The following is a 20288-nucleotide window of genomic DNA, read 5'->3' as shown; positions in this document are numbered from 1 at the left end:
AGCCGCTGAAATTTTGAGAGCCCAAATTCTGCCACTGGATGTTGACAATGATTAAGGCAACACCACTAAACTACTACTAGTTTCTACCGCAGGCACCAAACTATTCCTGCTACTAATATTAACACTACTAAGGGCCTCAGCATAGTTATATAAATGGGGAAAAGGCTGTTGGTTGAAAATAGTTGTTACTTTGGAAAACAAAGTTTTGCAGTGTAATCTTAAGCATGTCTACACAGAAGTAAATTCCACAGCATGGATGGGACTGTTTCCTACATAAGTATGCACAGGATTGCAGCTGCAGAAACTGAAGAGAGAGATTTGATTCCTTCATATTCTCGAGCCAAAAAACAGAGAATAAATCACGATGCTTTACACAAACGCTGAGTCCTTGTGTTTTCAATTGGTGATTTCAAATCCCGACACAGCTTTTCTGACGCAGACATTACGGGGGTACATTGAAAGTTTTTCTTTTTTTAAAAGGCGGCCAATTAACATCAAAGAAGCTGCTTGCCAAAACGCAGTCCCCTAGGAAAGAAAACCTCCATAGTTTTAATAAGCACATCGCGAAAGCAAAAGGCGCATGCGTAGAAGATGGGGAGGAAAGAGCCTACTTCGCCCTCTCCCTCCTCCTGGAGAATCGGGAACAGAAACCTCGCGGTACTTGCTGCGAGATGTTATATGGACTATGGCGACCGAAAACAAACGGAAGCGCCGAAAGGTGACCATATAGGGGCGGGAAAAAAAAATCCTCTCAGCTTCTTGCCTCGCTCAGGCCTGTTTGGCGATGGCAGCAGCAGCGACTACACCCCCCGCGCACTGGAGCCGCTTCGAGCAGGAGCAGGACGTGACGCTTCGGGAGCTGATCCGGAGGGTAACCGGCCTGAGCGGGCAAAGCAGGGAAGAGGCGGCCCACTTCCAGGCGGCGCTGAACTTCTCCTGGTCCAACTTCAGGTCCGTTACCTGGGGGGCGTGGCGTGGCTCGCGCCCTGAGCGGCGGTTGGTCGTGGGGGTGGGAGACGGGATAGGCGGGCGACCACTTTTACCTGTTGCCGGTTGGAAGTTTCCGCCTTGGCCTCCCATTGGCCACTTATGTGGGTTAAGGAATTGTGGGGGGGGGGGGGAAGGCCCCATCCTGGCCAGTGACCGCAGTAGAGGAATGGGTTGATGGGTGGGATCCAGGCTTAGTCACGCTTCAGAGAAGGCCACTGGTTTCATTGGGTTTACCCCCCCCCCCAAAGTGTGGCTAAGACTGGATCCAGCCCCGAGTTGTTTAGTGCATTTGTTGCCAACCTTCCCAATACCCTCCAACATATATCTCCGATGAAAATAGGGATGTCCTACTCCATAATAATAATCTGTGACATCCTATGCCCTTTTAAAATGTCACTCTTTTTTTGGAGGGGGGTGTTATTGGGTTGTTGTTTTTATTTTGATTATAGTATTCTGTGAACCGCCCTGAGACCTCCGGGTATAGGGCGGTATATATATTCATTCATTCAAGAATAAATAAAATAAAATAATAAACTTTTATTATTTATAACCCACCCAACTGACTGGGTTTCCCCAGCCACTCTGGGCAGCTTGCAACATATATAAAAACATAATAAAACATGAAACGTTAAAAAAACCCACATCCCTATACAGGTCTGCCTTCAAGTGTCTTCTAAAGGTTGTACAGTGACTTATCTACTTGGCTTGCATAACTCCATACCCTCCATTTCTCCAATGAAAATACAGTAGGGACGTCCTAAGGAAAAGCGGAACCTTCATGGATCAAATCAGAAACTGGGATGGCTTCTGTAAATCTGGGACTGTACCTGGAAAATAGGGGCACTTGGAGGGTTCGGTGTTACAGTGGTACCTCTACTTACGAATAACTCTACTTACGAATGTTTCTACTTACAAGTGGAGCTCTGTCCGCCATCTTGGATGCAGTTTAGATAGGATTTTTTCTACTTACGAATTTTTAGATAGGGTTGCTTCAACTTACGAATTTTTTCTCCCAATGCATTCCAATGGGATTCGACTTACAATTTTTTTGACTTACAAATGTGCGTTCGGAACGCATTAAATTTGTAAGTAGAGGTACCACTGTACATGGTTTCAGTGGCCACTCCCAGTCACCAGTCTAGCTGCCGCATTCTGGGTTAGTTGTAGTTTCAGGTAGAGCATATTGCAGTAGTCCAAGCGGGAGATAACCAGAACATGCACCACAATACTGAGACAATACTGAGCTAAATAGACCAATGTTCCAACTGCATAAGGAAGCTTTCTATGCTGCTGTATAAGTGCGTATAGAATTTTTCCTTTTTTTCCTAGAAGTGGAATGTAGCTTAGTAGTAGAACATCTGATTTGTATGCACAAGATCCTAGTTACAACCCCTGGCAACTCTAGTTGAGAATGGGAGTGTCCCTTTCTGAAACCTGGGGGAGTTGCTTCCGGTCATTGTAGACAATACTGACTTGGATATGTGGGGGTCTGACTTTGTATAAGGCAGCTTCCTGCACTCTTAGAATACAACTCCTATTAACTGCAGCCACCATGGTCAATGGTTAGCAATAGTGGCATTTCACTTCCAATTCATGCTTGAGAGATATAAAATATTCAGGCTGCCATTGCTTTTGTAGCCAAAACTCCGCCGCTCACTTACAAGAGAGGGGTATCAAAAGGCACAAGGTTTGCAGACATAAAAAATCATTAGAAATTAAGCACTAAGGAGGAACCCCAAAAATCTATTGAGGACTGGGCATGATTACTGGTCATGGAATACTAACTGACGGGTGGGGAGAAATGAAAAATCTGGGTGGAATGAGCAGCAGAATGGAATATCCTAGAAAAGGAGCTGGCTGGCTGACTTGAATTGTCAACAGGAGTCCTCCACACTGCAACATTTTGTTGCAAGTCTTACTTGCATACTCTACACAAAAACTTTTAAAAAATAAAACTATGTGGGGCAATGGATATTTTATTATTTTTCCTTTAGGTTTCATCAATTTCTTGATGTCAGCCAGCACAAAGTGGACAAAATTATAGAGGGGTAAGACATTTCTATTTTTATGACATTGGATTAGTTCTTTTTTGTTGACAGATTTACTTATAAGCACTGAACCTTTTGATACAGGATTTATGAAAAGCTGGTAGTTCATTCAGACCTTGTTAAAGCTGCAAGCTGGAAGAGTTTAACAGAAGAGTTTCTGAATTCTCCGCTTCCAACCACTGAAGGAACAAAGGTATGCAGTTTAGAAAACAGATTTCAGTTGTGTTGTGTTCTTACTTTCTAAATAAGGAACATACCATGGAAAACAAGTAGAACTTTATGTACAGAGTTCTTATCAATCTGATTTCCTGATCTAACTTAACTGTATTAACTGCTTCATAATAGCTATCCTTGCTCTTATATATATAATGTACTTATTAATTTATCAACACAGCAAACATTTTGTGCTTAGCAGCATTTTAAATATCAGTACTTAGAACTTGAATTGTTCAAACAGTTGGAGGTTTACCATGAAGGCAGTAAATTCCAGTTTTAGTAATGTTTCTCCGACCAATTTGTGCAGATTAAAAGCTATTATTATGAAATACGGACTTCAGCTAATTGAAATGCACTGTTATGTAGCCTAGTGTCTTGTTTTTCATGTGATTCTGCATTGTGATCCTCTTACTGCTCTGTTGAGATGTGTGATAAACTGAAGCTTTTATTTTGCATTTCTAAATATATTGTTGTACTAGAAGTCCAGTCTATTCATTTCCATAACTATTGACAAATACATTTCCTCCACTGAATTATTTGTTTGTCTTCTGTTTAAGACAGATACCCATTATGCCATACTCTCTCTTCTGTTGTGCTTGTCTGATTCTCCTTCCAACACCAGTTATGCAGAAAAACCAAGAGAAAAAGAAGTGGGTAGGTTTTAATATATTACACATAATTCAGGAACTAAATGGGAAAACTGGACGTTTCATCCCTTTTGAAACCTTTATATAACATGATTGTTAATCTCATGGCAATTCCTTTTTATTTTGTGAGTTATTAGTATTAGATTGTCCATGTATATTGAAATATAATGATGTATAATAAATAATGTATACTATTATTTAGCTTTTACATATCTCTCTGCACTGTAGTAGTTCAGACTACTTACACAATTGTCATGTTCTTGGAAGAAATGGGATTATGTATTTATTTGATTGCTTATCTGTCCTTCACTACAAATTTCCAGGGCAGGTTCCAGCAATTTCAAACAATATTATAATCAATTTAAAGGTATTGCAATCAAATGTGATAGGGTGGGTCCTAAATACATATATATATATATATATATATATATATATATATATATATATCAGGTGTCAAAGACGAGGGTAAAGAAGTGTCTTCATTGGAAATGACACACTGAAGGTGCCAAGCGGACCCCTGTGAAGAGGGAATTTCATAAGTTAGGGACTATACAGAGAAAGCCCTCTCTTGTCCTGCCACTCCCCAAATGTCTGAGGGAGGTGGAACTACAAAGAGGCCCCCTGTGCTGATCTTAACACCTGGGTAGGTCTATAAGGAATAAGGTGGTCTTTCAGATATTTGAGGCCTGAATTGTGAGCACCTTGAACTGGGTCTGCAAACAAATTGATCACTTGTGCAGCTGTTTTGAAACGGGGATTATATGAGTTCTTAATGGTACCTGAGCTAATAATACAGCTGCTGAATTTTGGACAAGTTGTTGAAGTTTTTGAGTCATCTTCAAGGGCAGCTCCCTGTACAGTGCTTTGCAGCTATCCAGCCTTGAAATTACTAGAGCATGGGGAACAGTGGCCAATTCATCTCTGTCTGAAGCAGGCCATAGCTGGCAAACCAGCTGTATCTGGAAAGAGGCACTCTTGATCTAAGAGGTCACTTGAGCCTTCAGTGACAATGTTGGATCCAGGAGTAACCCAAAACTACAGACCTGCTTGTTCCAGGCAACTGCAGTCCCGTCTAGAACAGGTAGTCTTCCTACCTCCTCCTACACAAGGTATCATTCGAGAAGCAGTTGAAAGTAATTCATTATAGCTCTTTTTTTCAATCTAGAAAAAGAAGAATTTGATTGGAGGAAATACTTGATGGAAGGTGAAGAATTTGACTTTGGTCCTGATTTAGAAACACCAGTAAGTAATACATAGAACTGCATTATAAAGTCACAGGATACATTGGAAAACTGGGAAACTATTTCTGCAGACCATAGTCTTCTGTAAATCCATCTGCTTTTTATTATTTTTATTATGACTTACTAAATTTCTTGATGGCCCTTCACCCGAGGATCACAGTGTGTTTTATAATATAAAAATACATAACACAGTAACAAACAAAAACAACAACTCCCCCCCCCCCCCGGTTTAAAAGACCATTGATTGTTTAATTAGCCAGAGGTCTGGGAGAAGAGGAATGTTTTCCCCTGGCATCTAAAATACACAACAAATGTGCCAGGTGAGCCTCTCTGGGGAGACAATTCCAATATTATGCTCTGCTCATAAGTTTTTCTGTAGCATTTGGCTGGCCAGTGTTGGAAGAAGAGTGCTGAGCTTGATAGATTTTTAAATCTAAATTAATGAGGGAGTGATTATGCTTTTAGGGTGTTTGGTGATGGAACTTGTGAAGAAAGGCATTGTTAATATGTTGAAGGGTGATCTGATTTAGCTATTAAGACATACAGTAATACATTTTATAAACAATTGTGTTTCTTGTCCAACAAAATGTTCATTTTATTTTGTAAACATGCATTGTAAGTTTCCTATCTATCTTGAATTAAAATATGCTTTGTATGCTTATGTTTTACAGGAGTGGTCTGACGTAAGTGATGATGATGAAGATACTGAACCATTGAGTAGAGAAGACTCTGGCATTCAGGTGGACAGGACACCCCAAGAAGATCAGGATCAAAACAAGAAGTCGTCACATGTCACATGGAAAGGTTTGTTCTTCAAGACTTGCTTCATTTGGCTAGCGTTTTTACCTTTTGTGAAGCATATTGCGGTCATGTGGCTAATTGCTTTGAACTTTATGAAAGTTTGTATAGTTAGTATTGAAACTTGAGCTGGCAAGTCTCAATACTGTACTCCACAAAGCAGGAAAACTGGAGTTTGTGTTTTGGCAACAAACCATGATGTTTGGTGGCCTCTCTTTGGTTGAACTCCATAGTAGGAGTGGCCCTTAGTTAAGCTATGGCCACAGGCCCGGCTCTAGGTGCAGTCCCGGTGGTGCGGGGCGCCAGGGTGCTGGGCCGGCAGGGGGGGGGGCGCTGCGAGGCAAAGCCGCACTACGCGCTGTGAGGGCGGGGGCGCCGGAGCGATCTCCGCGCCTCAGCGCCAGGGTGCCCGACCTGCTCGAGACGGCCCTGTATGGCCAAATTCCCTTTTGAGAGAGTTGCTAGGCACCAAGGCACTATGAGGTAGGGTCTACCATTGGACACTTCCCCCTCTAATATGCTGTTTATGCAGAATACCACCTCATGCTTGTATTCTGTTTTCAGGCAATTTCATAGTAGGAGAGTTGTTGGGCTCTTGCTCATATAGAAGAGATGCTGTTTTTGAGTCCAACTTCCTGGTCAACCAATAATCTTAGTGACCATGGGTCTAAATTGTTTTCCTGCTTCTGGAAACTTCTGTTTCTGGTTTGTGAATTTTCAAATTGACACCTATTTCAGTTTGCCTTATTGCTCCTGCGATTTAGGATCCTATAAACGTACCTGAGATGAAACCCAATTAAACTCAGTGGGGCATTGTTCCCCATAGACATGTTAGGATTGCTCTTGTTATTTACATTATAAAGTTTTCTCTTCTATGTAAATGGAAACTGGAGTGAAATATCTTGTATGCAGGTGAACCTGATGCACGTACCTGGCTAGAGCAACATGTAGTTGCTCAATACTGGACTGGTAGAGGAGTTCGTTTTCCCCATAGTTTGCATTTTCATTCCAATTTAGCGGCTGTATGGTAAGTAGTTAAGTTAATTTTGTGTTGGGAGGATATAATTTATAATCAGCCGACTACTACTTTACGATAATTTCTATTTGTAGAAGCCCTATTGCAGATGCCATTACATGCTATGAAATGCTATATTTGGTTGATTCCTGCCCTACACTCCCCTCTCTGGTTATTTTGTATATATGTGTACTAATGATAAAACTGAATTTAATATGTATGAAGAAATGCTTAGATTCCTGAAACTGTCGTGAATAACTCTGAAGGATTACAAAACGTCTTGGGACTGTGTTATTCTTATGTCGTAATGGTGTCAAAAATGATGTATGCAGTTTGCAATTTAAGCATAGCATGCAACTCTTGAAAGGAAGTGATGCATTTAAAATATTCAAAGAGCTTTTCAAGCTAGAAACAGAGTAGTTCATATGCATTAAAAAAAATAAACAAAGCAGAAATGATTCATTTGATTCCCTAAGTACATTGGATCTGCAGGAGAGGAGCAAATAAAAGGAATAATATTTGATACTGGTTACCAGCAGTTTTGGTTGTAAAAAAATAATGATGATTTTTCCTTCTAGGGAGCAGCACTTATATACTAGTGATCCCTTGTACATGCCGGAAGAAAAAATTATTGTTACTGAAACACAAGTCATTCGTGAAACAATTTGGTAAGTAGCAGGACTAAAGAAATTACCACTTGAAATCTGATTAATGTTCTTTTGTGGAATACTCTCAACATTCTTTTAGTCTTCAGGAATGATATTCAGACTCAGAAAAGTGGTTATGCTATTCATTTACTTCAACACTTACTTCATGACAATTCTGGTAGTGCAATAGCTTTAGAAGGAGCAGCTTTAGAAGGAATTTAATGCTTTGCATTGCTCTTGAAATACAATAATTCTAAATGTTATCTAAAAAGACTTTGCTACCTTTCTTGTGTAAGTTTAATTCATTTCAGCATGCCTCTTGTCAGTGAGATATATAATGAAAATTGTGTTACTCAAAACCAAGCTGTTTCCCCCCTCAAGCATTAACAATATGAATAACACAACTTTGAAAAATAAGCACCTTCTTAATGCAGTCTGCAAATAATTTTCTTGTGGGGTACTCTGTAAAGCTGAGCCCACTTCATGAAATGTTGATGGGGAAAATGACCACAATTTTCCCCAAATTAATTGTGGGCTATTACAAAATCCATGCCACCATTTCACCAACACATAGATCTAATCCAAAGGTATGTCCAAATCAGTCAAACTTGTAAGACCTAATAATTGTCTGGGGTCCTTTTGAATATATCCTATATTTTGTATATATAATGATGCTGCAGTTTTAAAAAGTTGTACTTTGTGTTGTACTGTGTTTTGTACATGCTAAGTCAGTTCTTCTTACTTTAACAGGCTGCTTTCAGGCGTAAAAAATCTCTTTATATTTCAACTGAATGATGGAAAGATTACTGTGAGAAATGACATCATGGTGACTCATTTGACCCACGTAAGTTCAGTGATCAACCTAGATCAGTAATCTAGGTGCAAAGATAGCCTGGTGTTGGCACATGGAAGAAGGATTGCTTGCAAAAGATGATATCTTGCCCTCTGAGTTTTCTATATTGGAGTGTTAATACTAAAGGCAAAACAAAACCACATTTGTTTTGCAGAACTCGTTAAGATCAATGTTGGAGCGGATAGCAGCATATGGGCAAGTTGTATTTAGGCTGCAGAAGTTTATTGATGAAATAATGGGTCACAGCTCAGAAAGTGGAATACATGGAATCATTTCCACTCCCAAGAAATCGGCAGAAGCCCCATTTAGAACCTATCAAGCTTTCATGAGAGCCCTCTATAAATATTTCATAAGTTTCAAAGAGGAACTTACCGAAATTGAGAGGAGCATAATCAACAAAGGTAGTATACTTTGGATTATAGTAGAAGAGTTTCCATAAGTCTTAATCTGTTGTGAAAGTATAAGGTGTGAACTAATAACCACGCATTATGAAACATGACGGTATTTCTGTTCTACAGATGCAACAATCACTCTTTCCATAGTCATTGATAAGTTATCACATCGATTAGCTCAGCTCAATATACTTCATAAGGTTTTTAGCACTGGAGTAGCAGAAGTACCTCCTGACACTCGGAATGTTGTAAGAGCATCTCATTTGCTCAATACCCTCTACAAAGCAATTCTTGACTACGATAACGTTGGGGAAGCCTCTGAACAAACGGTATGTAGAAGCCGTTCATCATGATTTCTTTAGGAGAAAAATAAGTTATTACTTCAGTCAACTGATGACTAGACATAAATTATAAATGCTTTAATATACAAGTGGCAGTTGTAGTGTCTTCCTATGCTCAAACAGTATGTTCTGCAGAACTATAAATGTTTGTACAGCTGATTGTGATAGTTAGGATTCAAAATTCATTGTATGCCGTTTACAAAAAAGATAAAATGCTTTCTATGTGTGCATATTGTTTTCTTTGACTGTATACTGTAAACGCATTGGAGAGGCTATATATGCTTTACTAGTGAATTCATGAAATATTTATAAATCACCCAATAATCCTCTTTAAAATTTCGTTGCAGGTATCCCTCTTGTTTTCTCTCTGGGTTGAAACAGTGAGGCCATATTTACAGACAGTGGACGAGTGGATTGTCCATGGTAACTTATTTGATCCTGCAAAAGAATTTATTATTCAGAGGTAGGGATAATGAACTTGCCTTTTGGATATACTGGTGTTTCTTAGGGCAGAGAACACTTCCTATATGGCAGTATCTGAACCCAAAAGCAATACTGCACGTGTAAGACTTTCTTCCCTTGCTAACTACCAGCTTCCTGTGCAGTCATAGGGTTTCGTTTCCCTTGACCATAAGAGATGCCATGTATATGCCATGCAGCTGTCTAGTAATCTTCATCTTCTGCAAGGCTGAGACAGACCAGGACAATTGAGTTAACCTGGGTGATTGTAATTAATAAAATGACAAGCAAGCTATATCTAGGATAAATGTTTTAATGAAAAATATTGTAGTAGTGCAGCTGGGCTATGATATTGGAATTGTATTGCACCTTGTATTGGAACTTAGTTTAATTTTGTGAGAATATTATTCACTGAATGTTAATTGTAGAAAGTGAGTTTGTTATTTTTTAATCATGAATATGTGGGTTGAAGGAAACACAAAGGCATGTTTTCTACAAGTGCTTATGCTTGCAGTTCCTTTTATTCAGTGTTCCCGCTTAATATATTTGTAATGCCATGGCCAGTTTGTGCTTTATAACATCATCTAACTACCATTACTTGTTCTGAAAAGCCTTGCCACAGATTTGTGTTATGCTATCCATTGTGACTGTTGATCAGTAAATCCTAATTCTAAAAACTTAGTATTTTCTCAATCAGAATGTTTGTATTACCATCCTGAGAGTTCAAAGCTGTTTCTGTGGATTCTGAACCTTAACAAGACCCCCAAAATAGTTAATCTTGTGGTTGAATGTTTTTCTGTAACTTGATCAGGCTATTTTCAATCATTGTCATAATACAAAGAAAAAGGAAGTGTTATAGTTTCCTAAGGAAGAACTAATGATTGCATGTCTGTCTTTGCAGAAACAAAAATGTTCCAGTTAACCATAGGGATTTCTGGTATGCTACCTACACTTTGTATAGTGTGTCGGAAAAGACAGAGAATGAAGAAAAAATGAGTGATAATGCTAGTGCCAGTTCTGGCAGTGATCAGGCACCCTCAAGTAGACAGCATACCATGGTCTCTTTTCTGAAACCTGTACTAAAACAGATCATTATGGCTGGGAAGTCCATGCAGTTGTTGAAGAACTTGCAATGCACAGATGGTTCTCCACAACAGGCAGCATCAAGAGGTGAAAAAATCCTATTTTACTGTGTAAATGTTATTATTATTCCTGGTTTTAGTGGCATGCAGCACTTCATATTGCATGTGAAAATGCAGGCCACATGGTAATGAAATAGCAATGAAAAAATAGTTTTGGCATATTGGTAGGAATTTAGCATTTCAGATATAGCTCTCTCTATTTCCCACTGAATTTTACTCCTTTAATTGTTAAAAATCTTAAAAATCAATTATTAGACTACTGATAGATTATATTTGAATTTAAATAATTTTTCTTTATTGCTAATTTTTAGTCAGCCCAGAAAATAGTATCATAACAGTGTAAAATACCAAGATCAATGCTATTTTCTTGTATCCATTTTCTTTATTCCTTAAAGGATGTTTTATAAACCTAACTTTTCCATTTTGTGGAGGCAAATGTTTGTTTAAATTGCCATCACCACATGATTGTTTTCATGTGAAACTTTTATCTTGTGAAAATATCCCAGTATGCATTGGACAGTCAAATTTCTGTGGTTTGTAATCATAAGACTCAAGTGCGCTATCAAATATGCACCAACGGGTCTACTCTGATAGATGGACTATTGTTTCTTTATTGAACATTACTGGAGCATTAGAAGCTATAAGGAGCACAAGTGTTATGTGTTAAATAGGCTTACAGTGTTTGAGAATCCTTGGATGGATCAAGTTCCTAATTTTTTTTCTGAACTCAGTTGAGAGATAAAAATGGTTCAGTTTTTCTTTTTCTTTTTTATTGTGGCTTTCAACAAACAGCTATTTCTGAAAACTAAATAATAACCTATATATCTCTGTCCTATTCAGATGCAGAGAGGAAGAGCTTGTACACATTATTTCTGGAGTCTGTACAGTCACGCCTACGGCACGGGGAAGAACCTGTTCAAGATATCATTACAGAACAGCAGGCCACCAAGCAAAGTCTAATAAAGATGCAGTCTATTGCATCAAGACACTTAGAGCTGGATGATGTTCACGATCCCTTGCTGGCTATTAATTTTGCAAGGTAATAGAAGAGATTCAAAATAATTGATTCTCCCTACTGTGTCAGATTCTACCAAGCACAATTGGGGAATTCCTGCTGTTCAGGCAGCTGGTGTGTGACTTGGAATCCAAGTTGCTGAGAGGTGGCTTGTCACAATCTAGCCTTCAGAAGCCATACATTATTAATCTTTATTGCCTTAGGCACTGGCCACAGCAGTTGTCAGGATCTAAAATATAAAAACACAGCGGCAAAACCTGTTGCTGATTTTAGGTAGGTATTTTCCCTCTTAGAGACACACTGTGTCTGACGAAGTACAGGATGAGTTGCTTAGATTGTGTGTCTGTTTTCCAGTTTGTGAGAGAATCATGAGAGTCTGGGGGTGAGGAAGAGGGGAAATAGTCACAGATTCCTGAAAAATATGAATCTGTCAAAGCCCGATTATAATGTTGCACCTTGTAGCTTGGTTTTTATGATATGTTTTGCTTATCATGAACCCAGAGATTACAGTTCATATAAATAAACTACAGTGGTACCTTGGTTCTTCAATGGCTTGGTTCCTGAATAAATTGGATCCCGAACGCCGCAAACCCGCAAGTGAGTGTTCCGGTTTGCAATTGTTTTCCAGAAGCCGAACATCGATGCGGCTTCCGCGGCTTCCGGTTGAGTGCAGGAAGCTCCTGCAGCCAATCAGAAGCAGTGTCTTGGCTGCCGATCCATTTCGGGAATCAAACGGACTCCTGGAATGGATTAAGTTCAAGAACCAAGGTACCACTGTATTAGAATTGGGCTGGGTTTTTTTTATTTGGGAGAGGGGGAAATTCTGATAAGTTCTAGAGGTCATCTAGCACCTACAGATTAAGATCTGTCCAGAAGGCTGTGAGATTGATAAGAGTGCCCAATCTGCAAATGCAGGTTTCATCCTACACTGAAATTTTATACTAGTAGGTACTGGTGACAGGTTTCTAGATGCTAGCATGTGTTGCTGTAAATGTTGCAAGGCCCACAGAAGCTAGAAAATATCCCAAATACATTTTGTCTCTCTCCTCCCCACAATTCACACTATTCCAGACAGAATCCTGCTATAGAGCTAGAAACCCTGTGGCAAACTATCTCCCAGCTTTGGGGTGGAACTTCATTGGATTTCTATTCTACAGCAGATTTTTTGCTTATCACAAACAGCTCTAGTATTAAAAGAAGATTCTTAAGACATTTCATGTCAAATATAATAATAATAATAATAATAATAATAATAATAATAATAATAATAATAATTTTATTTTGCAGGTTGTATTTAGAACAAGGCAGTTTTCACGAGACGCTTACTGGTGATGATGTTTGTGTGGATAGATCATCCGAATCAGTTACGTGCCAGACATTTGAACTGACATTGAGGTCATGTCTTTATCCTCACATAGACAAACAGTATCTGGAGTGCTGTGGAAACTTAATGCAAACGTTGAAGAAAGATTACAGGTAAGAATTAAAATACTTATGCACTGATGACTTTTTTAGTTCTTTTAATATGCTTAAGGCACAGTGATATAGTGAAAATAGAGTTTAAGGCAAGATGCAGCTTTCTTACTGCAGGAGTTTGGTCTTATGAACCACAAAGTTTACTAGTATTTGTACATTTTTTTTAAGAATAAGTAAAAAAATTTTTTGAGCTCAGTGTCCTTAATGGTTCACATTTGGAAGGTTTCCTAGCATAGCTTAAGTATTAAAGGTATGATGAAGTGAAATTTGAATAAATGTGTGCTTTTCTTTCTTAGGCTGGTAGAGTACTTGCAGGCTATGAGAAACTTTTTCTTGCTTGAGGCTGGTGATACTATGTATGACTTCTATACATCCATTTTTGATAAAATAAGAGAGAAAGATGCATGGCAGAGTGAACCATTCCTTAATGTCCAACTCCAAGAGGCAGTTGGACAGCGTTATCCAGAGGATAGTTTAAGGTAATAAGCATGCAAAATATATGTGCAATATTTTTTTGGGGGGGGAGCCTTGGATGACTAGGAAAAGATTAAGAATTTTTTAAAATTTGGCTATATTTGGAGAGTAAATGATACCTTGCTTACTATGCACATCTTGCTAACCATGGCACTTGAAGTACAGCATTTCCCCCCATAATTTGGAAAAGCCAAATCTATTTAAAAGACATACATTTTAATGCTCATTTGCATTCTACCCAGTTTGAGAGCATTAAGGTTTCTCTGTCTTACTTAGACTGTAGCTATTTCTGTGAGCATAGATACCTAATATCCTTTTACAAAGTTTGCAGCGGAAGTAATTGTAGCTGTGTTGATTTTATCTGATTTTGTGTTTTGTTTTGTTTGCCTAGTAGTTGCCTAGCTCCCAGAGCAAAGCAATGGTAACGAGTATATGTTTCTGTATGCAGGTTGTCTATATTGTGTGAAAATATAGATATGGCAAAGAAGAAACTTCCTGTTCATACCTTGGATGGCTTAATATTGAGCTACAAGGTAATACTAGTTTTAAATTAAAGAACTGAAATACAATAATGGTTTAATTATAAGGTAATATATAGTTAGGGGGGAAATGAAATAATGTCTTCAATAATGTTTTTCCTCTTTAGGTCCCTTGGCCTGTGGATATAGTTATAAGTGTGGAGTGTCAAAAAATCTATAACCAAGTGTTTCTTCTATTATTACAAATAAAGTGGGCCAAATATAGTCTGGATGTATTAAGATTTCATGGTAAGGTAATTCATGAACACTTCTTTTATTCTGTATAACTGAAACTATAACACTAATATCTGACTATAACACTAATGGTATCTGAAAAAGGGTGCATGCACACAAAAGCTCACACCAATGACAAACTTAGTTGGTCTCTAAGGTGCTACTGGAAGGATTTTTTAAATTTTGTTTCGACTATGTCAGACCAACATGGCTACCTACCTGCAACTATGACACTAATAATTGGTGAACTGTAGTTGCACTGCTTCCAGCTTCTGGAAGAGCGCAATACTTTCTGGGAAGATAGGGCAAAGAGCACACAAAGGGAAGGAATTATGGAAAAGAAGGTATTGTGGCAAAGTATAAGTAGATAGAGGCTGGTTATCAGAAGGACAAGTGGGACCTGCCACAAGATGTTGCAGTGTGCCATGTACCTGTTTAGGATTCTAGTCAGTCATGACCTTTTTGAGAAGACTCCATTTCATTCTCACTCCCCAACAGTCAGTGAGCACTCCATGCCCACTGAACAAGCTCACTTTTCATTCGACGTATTGTGGGGGGTAGGTGGGGAAATTGCCACTTTCATGTTTTTCCACTAAAGTTTTTTGTACTCCTGCAAAACTTGGTGTACTGTGGAGTGGCTGATATCTCCTTGATCCTCCTTTCACCCTTCTCTTGTGTGTGAATGTTGTCATTTTGGTTACATAAATCATTCCCCAACTGTGAATTCTTCACTGTTTGTTTATAAAAAGAGCAAGTAGATTGCTTTGAACTATATCTGATCTGAAGTAGATGTGGTTAGCTGTTTATCTGGAATACAGAGCTGTGTGTGCTCTGCCAAAAAATAGTCTGTACTGAGAAAAGCTGAATTTTGTCATTTGACTCGGTACCTAAATTGTTCTTTGTGCAAAAGGAATATTTTGGCACCTTTTTTTTACCACTACAGTACATACCACAAGACTCTTCATTCATTTTTACAACAACAGGCTATCAGTGTTAGGGCTGGTTCTGTTAGGTCAGGGATGTCCAACTGGATCTACTGGTTGATCCCGGGGAGGTCTTGGTAAAAAAAAAAAAAAGCTCAACAATTTTGACCTGAACCCCCTCAAAAGGGGTAGATCACTGTCAGTATTTAATTGTGTGAGTAGATCGCAGTCTCTTGGAAGTTGGCCGTTCCTGTCTTAGGTTATGCACATTTGCCTTTTTGTGTACCTTCTGAGTTTATTCTGTATAGTCATAGGAACTAGCAGGCAGGGCACTAAAGTTCTTTAGTTTTTTCCAACTCAAACAAAAATTCAAGTCATAAGAGCTGAAAATTCCCTACCTCCTTTCTTCATGAAATCCTATAAGGAGCTTAATGCTATAATGTGGTGGTTCTAAAAATATTTTTGCATTTCTTTATTTTATAAAATGTATGGCTTACTTATAATAAAAATGTATCTTAATACTTGGTTTTAACTCTTCCCTGTTTATAGTGATTTCACTAAAATGTGGATCCTGTGCATTTGATTGATGTCCTGATTTATGTTTGTTGTCTTTACATCAAAGAAACCCTGCCCTCTGCTGTTTGAACAGTTTATTGGCATCAGTAGATTTTTTTTTTCTACTGAAGAATTTAAGGGGACCTGAACTATTCAGATGCTGATGATGGCAGACTTGTAGCTGCGGTCTTGCCATTTTCTGTAATATCTTATTCTGTTGTTTTTAACTCTCTTAAGAACTAGTCAGGGCTGCAGAAAAGCCCCAGAACAAAGGAGAAGCTATACTTGAACAAGAGCCATTTCTTCACTTTGGATCACAGTTGGAGCCCATTAAGCAACAAACTCATCGGATGTTCCTTTTGAGGATGAAACTCATGCATTTTGTTAACAGCCTGCATAACTACATCATGACTAGAGTATGTGATGCATTATAATTTAATTAATAAAGTACTAATTTCCTTAACAGTCCAGAATGACTTCTGGCATATGTGCAGGTAGTTTGACCTTCACTTTGTATAGCAGAAGTACATCTCGTTCATTTAGGTTTTAGCTAATATCTGGAATATGCTTAAAATAGCAATGGCTTTTCAGATGCTGAATAACCCAATTCTACTAAGTCACAATGTTTTTGGAACACGTGGTAGATCCTTCCGTATTACTGTATTCTTGCCAGAACTCTTAATTCCATGTACTGCAAACAGAAGCCCTTTGTAGAACATAAAATGTTTAATAGCCAGCTCAGCTTGTGATCCTGGAGAAAAACTAGAGGTGTAAAACATTTTTCATAGAAGTGTGCTAAAGACAACATTTAAGCATAAAGTTTAATCACTATTTATGCACTCTGTTTTTCTAAAGATTCTTCATAGTACAGGTTTAGAATTTCAACATCAAGTAGAAGAAGCCAAAGATTTAGACCAGCTGATTAAAATTCATTACAGATACCTTTCTACAATCCATGATCGCTGCCTGCTGAGAGAAAAGGTACATCAAGTTAGACTACTATGGTGTATTTAGTTTACACAGCAAATACCTATAACACTTGCATTCTACTCGGGGGTTTTATATCATATATAACTGCCATAGAAAAAAAATTCTGTTGGGTCATTGTGAGGGTTAGCAGAGCTCCTTAACCTTCTTAAAATAGCATTTTCATTGTTTGTCCAGGAGACGCTAGAATATTTTATTTGCCCAATATTTTGATTTAATTGTTTGTATAAATTGTTTAAACACTTATCTGAATGGGCCTTTATTATATTTAGGAAAGCTCTCGAAACAACTGTTTCGAAACATTGAGAAGGCTTAGTTCATTCAAAATTGATAGAGGGTGTATGTTCTCTATCAGTAGGTAGAAGAGGAAGGACTATAATGATTCTGCAGTGCAATACTGCTGTGGGTGTCAGGGTCAAAGCCTGGGGGTAGGGCTTAAACTTGTGGTAGGCATGTGCTAAGCTGAATGGAAGCAATTAGTTCTTCTCAACCACTCAGACTCCTAGCCTTGCCTGACTAGGAGTTAGCACTTATATCCTGCTATTTTGCTGCCAGAGAGCCATGGGGACAGGACACATGCACAACCCTCAGCCCACACTAGTTTTGGGTGGATAGCTTTTACATTGGGTAGAGCAGTGGAACCACTTGGGAGAGCTGGAAAAAATGGAAAATGCACCAGGGAAGTGGAACTGCCTTGAACTTCAGTATGAAACCATGATCACAGCTGCTACTTTTAAAATGTCATTTACAGGTTAGTTTTGTGAAAGAAGCTATAATGAAAGTGCTGAACCTAGTACTGATGTTTGCAGACCGTTGGCAAGCTGGTTTGGGAGCTTGGAGGTAAGCACACGCAAAATAATTTGGATTGTAATAATTTCACTGTATTAGGCTTTTCAATGGCATTAATCCCTTACATGAAACATTATGGCTAGGATGCAGTGGAACAGGCAAGAGAGTAATCACGTGACCAAGAATGAAATGGATTTAAGATAGATCTTATCCGGTCTGGGCACATGTTGCCTTGAAATCAGCATGCTTTTTAAAGATAAGGTTGGAAATCATACATTCATAAAATATAACTTTTAGATGCTTAACAGTAGAAAGAATTAAGTTAACGTGGCCCTTTATCCTTTGGTGTAAGTACCAAATAGGATCAGTATGGTCTGAATAATTTTTCTTTGATTGCTGCTACTGGGAAATATTGAATGCATTGAAGTTTTGTTTGAAGTGTTTTTATGGTGTGAGAATCATGAGTTTCTCAGCCAGTGACTTAGTTTGGTCTTTTGAATATGCAGAGCTATTTTTAAAAGGGGTTACAACAGTTGTGTTGTGTAGACCCCTATATCTTTTTTATTTCAAACAGCTTGATATCTGGATATATTTTCTGCATATTCATGCATCTCCTTTAGAGTAAAGAGCAATAATGAGGAAAAACTAGTCATAGAGGCCACATCCAAGAACAAACCCTTCCATTTGCTAGGTAAAGGTAAAGGTAAAGGGACCCCTGACCATTAGGTCCAGTCTGGAAACGCCGTTTACCTTCCCGCTGTAGCGGTTCCTATTTATCTACTTGCATTTTGATGTGCTTTCGAACTGCTACGTTGGCAGGAGCTGGGACCAAGCAACGGGAGCTCACCCCGTCACAGGGATTCGAACCGCTGACCTTCTGATCAGCAAGCCCTAGGCTCAGTGGTTTAACCACAGCGCCACCTGGGTCCCCTGTGCATTTACAATAAAAATGTTTGCTAAGACCTTCTGATGTCAAAATGATTTGGGTTTATTGCTGATTTCCACCAAAAGTCCCTGAAAATAGCTCCAGTAGGTGGGAGGTGGTGTGATGGGTGCAGGTAGACGTGAAAATAGCCTACCAAAAAGAGGAACCCTTTTTGTTCTCAAAAGTAATTTTATTATATTTTTTACTACCACTTTATTTTTGTCTGCTTAAAATATTCTGTCCTGTTCTCAGGATGGAATCAATAACGAAGATGGAATCTGACTTTAAAAACTGCCACATGTTTCTTGTGACAGTACTGAACAAAGCAGTCTGCAGAGGTTCCTTCCCACATTGTAAGTATTTAGAAAAGAAAGTTAAAATTGGATTTTTGATACTGTTAGCCATTTACTGCAAAGTGCATTGTGTTGCTTTCTTAGTGCTTTCAGTCTAAAATAAATTTAAAGCATAGTTATCTGCTGATAATTGATAGGGGGAGGTTTTGGTGTATATTAATAAGGATTCTTTAGAAATCTATGTAATATCTATGTAAGTGCCAGACATTAAAATATTTCACTTTGTGTTTTGTTCACAGTGGAGTCTTTAGCCTTGTCACTCATGGCTGGAATGGAACAAAATTAGTTAAATGCAGATGTGATAAAACTACTCAAATGCCTGCAACATCTTCTGGGTAGCATTGTAATCATCCAATGCTGATTGCTTGCATGAAGTATATTTTGAACTGTGTGGCAGGGTTTTCATTTTGAGTGATTCCAGGATTGCAGTATTATTTTTAGGATGTACATATTTGTGCTTGAAACTGTAAAAACAACAATACCTTCATCTGTAAATAAAACATTGAATGCAATTATTTATACAGTATACCATTTATTTTATATATTAGGAAATATTTAATCAGATCAGGTCATTCTTTTGTTTTCCTCTGTGAGGAACAGTTACTAAAATGCATACTGCATAGCAAACTTTTAAAAGAATTTATGTGAACTTTGCTCCTGTGCATAGCTTGCAGTGGCAGAAATGTTTTATTCAGAAACATTTATTTTTTAAATTTGCATACCACCCTTCATCTGAAGATCACAGAGTGGTTCACAACATAACAATGCAAAATGAGAATGCAAAATATATAATTAAACAAAAACAAGCCATTAACCCCCTCCCACAAACACATATAAAAGGCCATAGAATGTTTCATCAACCAAAGGCCTGGTTATAGAGAAACTTTTTCACCTGGTGCCTAAAGATATGTAATGAAGGCACGAGGCAATCCTTCCTGGGGAGAGCTTTCCACAAACAGAGCCATTGGATGCCTTCCTTTTTCCTTTTCCCAAGATAAATTGTCACATGCTCTCAAAATACTGCACATCACAACATTCTAACATTTGTTTTGGCATTCCTAGCAGCTTCAAAATGTTCATATTTAAGCTTTGTAATGTTAACTGCTAGCAACATTACTGGTGCATTAGGATGGACTATGTTTGCATTATCTGCTTACATAATATGTAAGGATAATACTTCCTTCTCTATTGCTAATGCATTTCTAGTGTAACTGCCTTTTATGAAACCTGATAGGAAGTGATTTGATTCT

At 38.3% G+C, this 20288-nt stretch overlaps 1 protein-coding gene across 3 annotated transcripts; it reads left to right on the top strand.

Annotated features, from left to right (window-relative positions):
* The first annotated feature begins 501 nt into the window (after positions 1 to 501).
* On the top strand, positions 502 to 19550 carry TUBGCP5 (tubulin gamma complex component 5). 3 transcript variants are annotated; one of them, XM_035115139.2, is made up of 23 exons: positions 503 to 951; positions 2985 to 3038; positions 3123 to 3231; positions 3812 to 3908; positions 5067 to 5143; positions 5814 to 5946; positions 6853 to 6967; positions 7534 to 7623; positions 8353 to 8446; positions 8610 to 8856; positions 8974 to 9176; positions 9536 to 9651; positions 10549 to 10817; positions 11630 to 11828; positions 13092 to 13280; positions 13577 to 13759; positions 14203 to 14287; positions 14401 to 14521; positions 16222 to 16400; positions 16840 to 16965; positions 17723 to 17811; positions 18938 to 19038; positions 19278 to 19550. In XM_035115139.2, exons 1-23 carry the CDS (start codon positions 785 to 787, stop codon positions 19322 to 19324), a joined length of 3090 nt encoding a protein of 1029 aa, XP_034971030.2. In that variant the 5' UTR covers positions 503 to 784; the 3' UTR covers positions 19325 to 19550. The 3 variants fall into 3 exon arrangements, with proteins under 3 accessions (XP_060129444.1, XP_034971030.2, XP_034971031.2); XM_060273461.1 differs by lacking the exon at positions 13577 to 13759 and having other exon boundaries at positions 502 to 951; XM_035115140.2 differs by lacking the exons at positions 503 to 951; positions 2985 to 3038 and having other exon boundaries at positions 3816 to 3908.
* The last annotated feature ends 738 nt before the right edge of the window (positions 19551 to 20288 follow it).

The sequence above is a fragment of the Zootoca vivipara genome, chromosome 4, assembly GCF_963506605.1.
Source record: "Zootoca vivipara chromosome 4, rZooViv1.1, whole genome shotgun sequence".
Taxonomy (NCBI): Eukaryota; Metazoa; Chordata; class Lepidosauria; order Squamata; family Lacertidae; genus Zootoca; species Zootoca vivipara.
The sequence above is the reverse complement of the archived record's forward strand: the minus strand, read 5'-3'. Positions and strand labels throughout refer to the sequence as shown.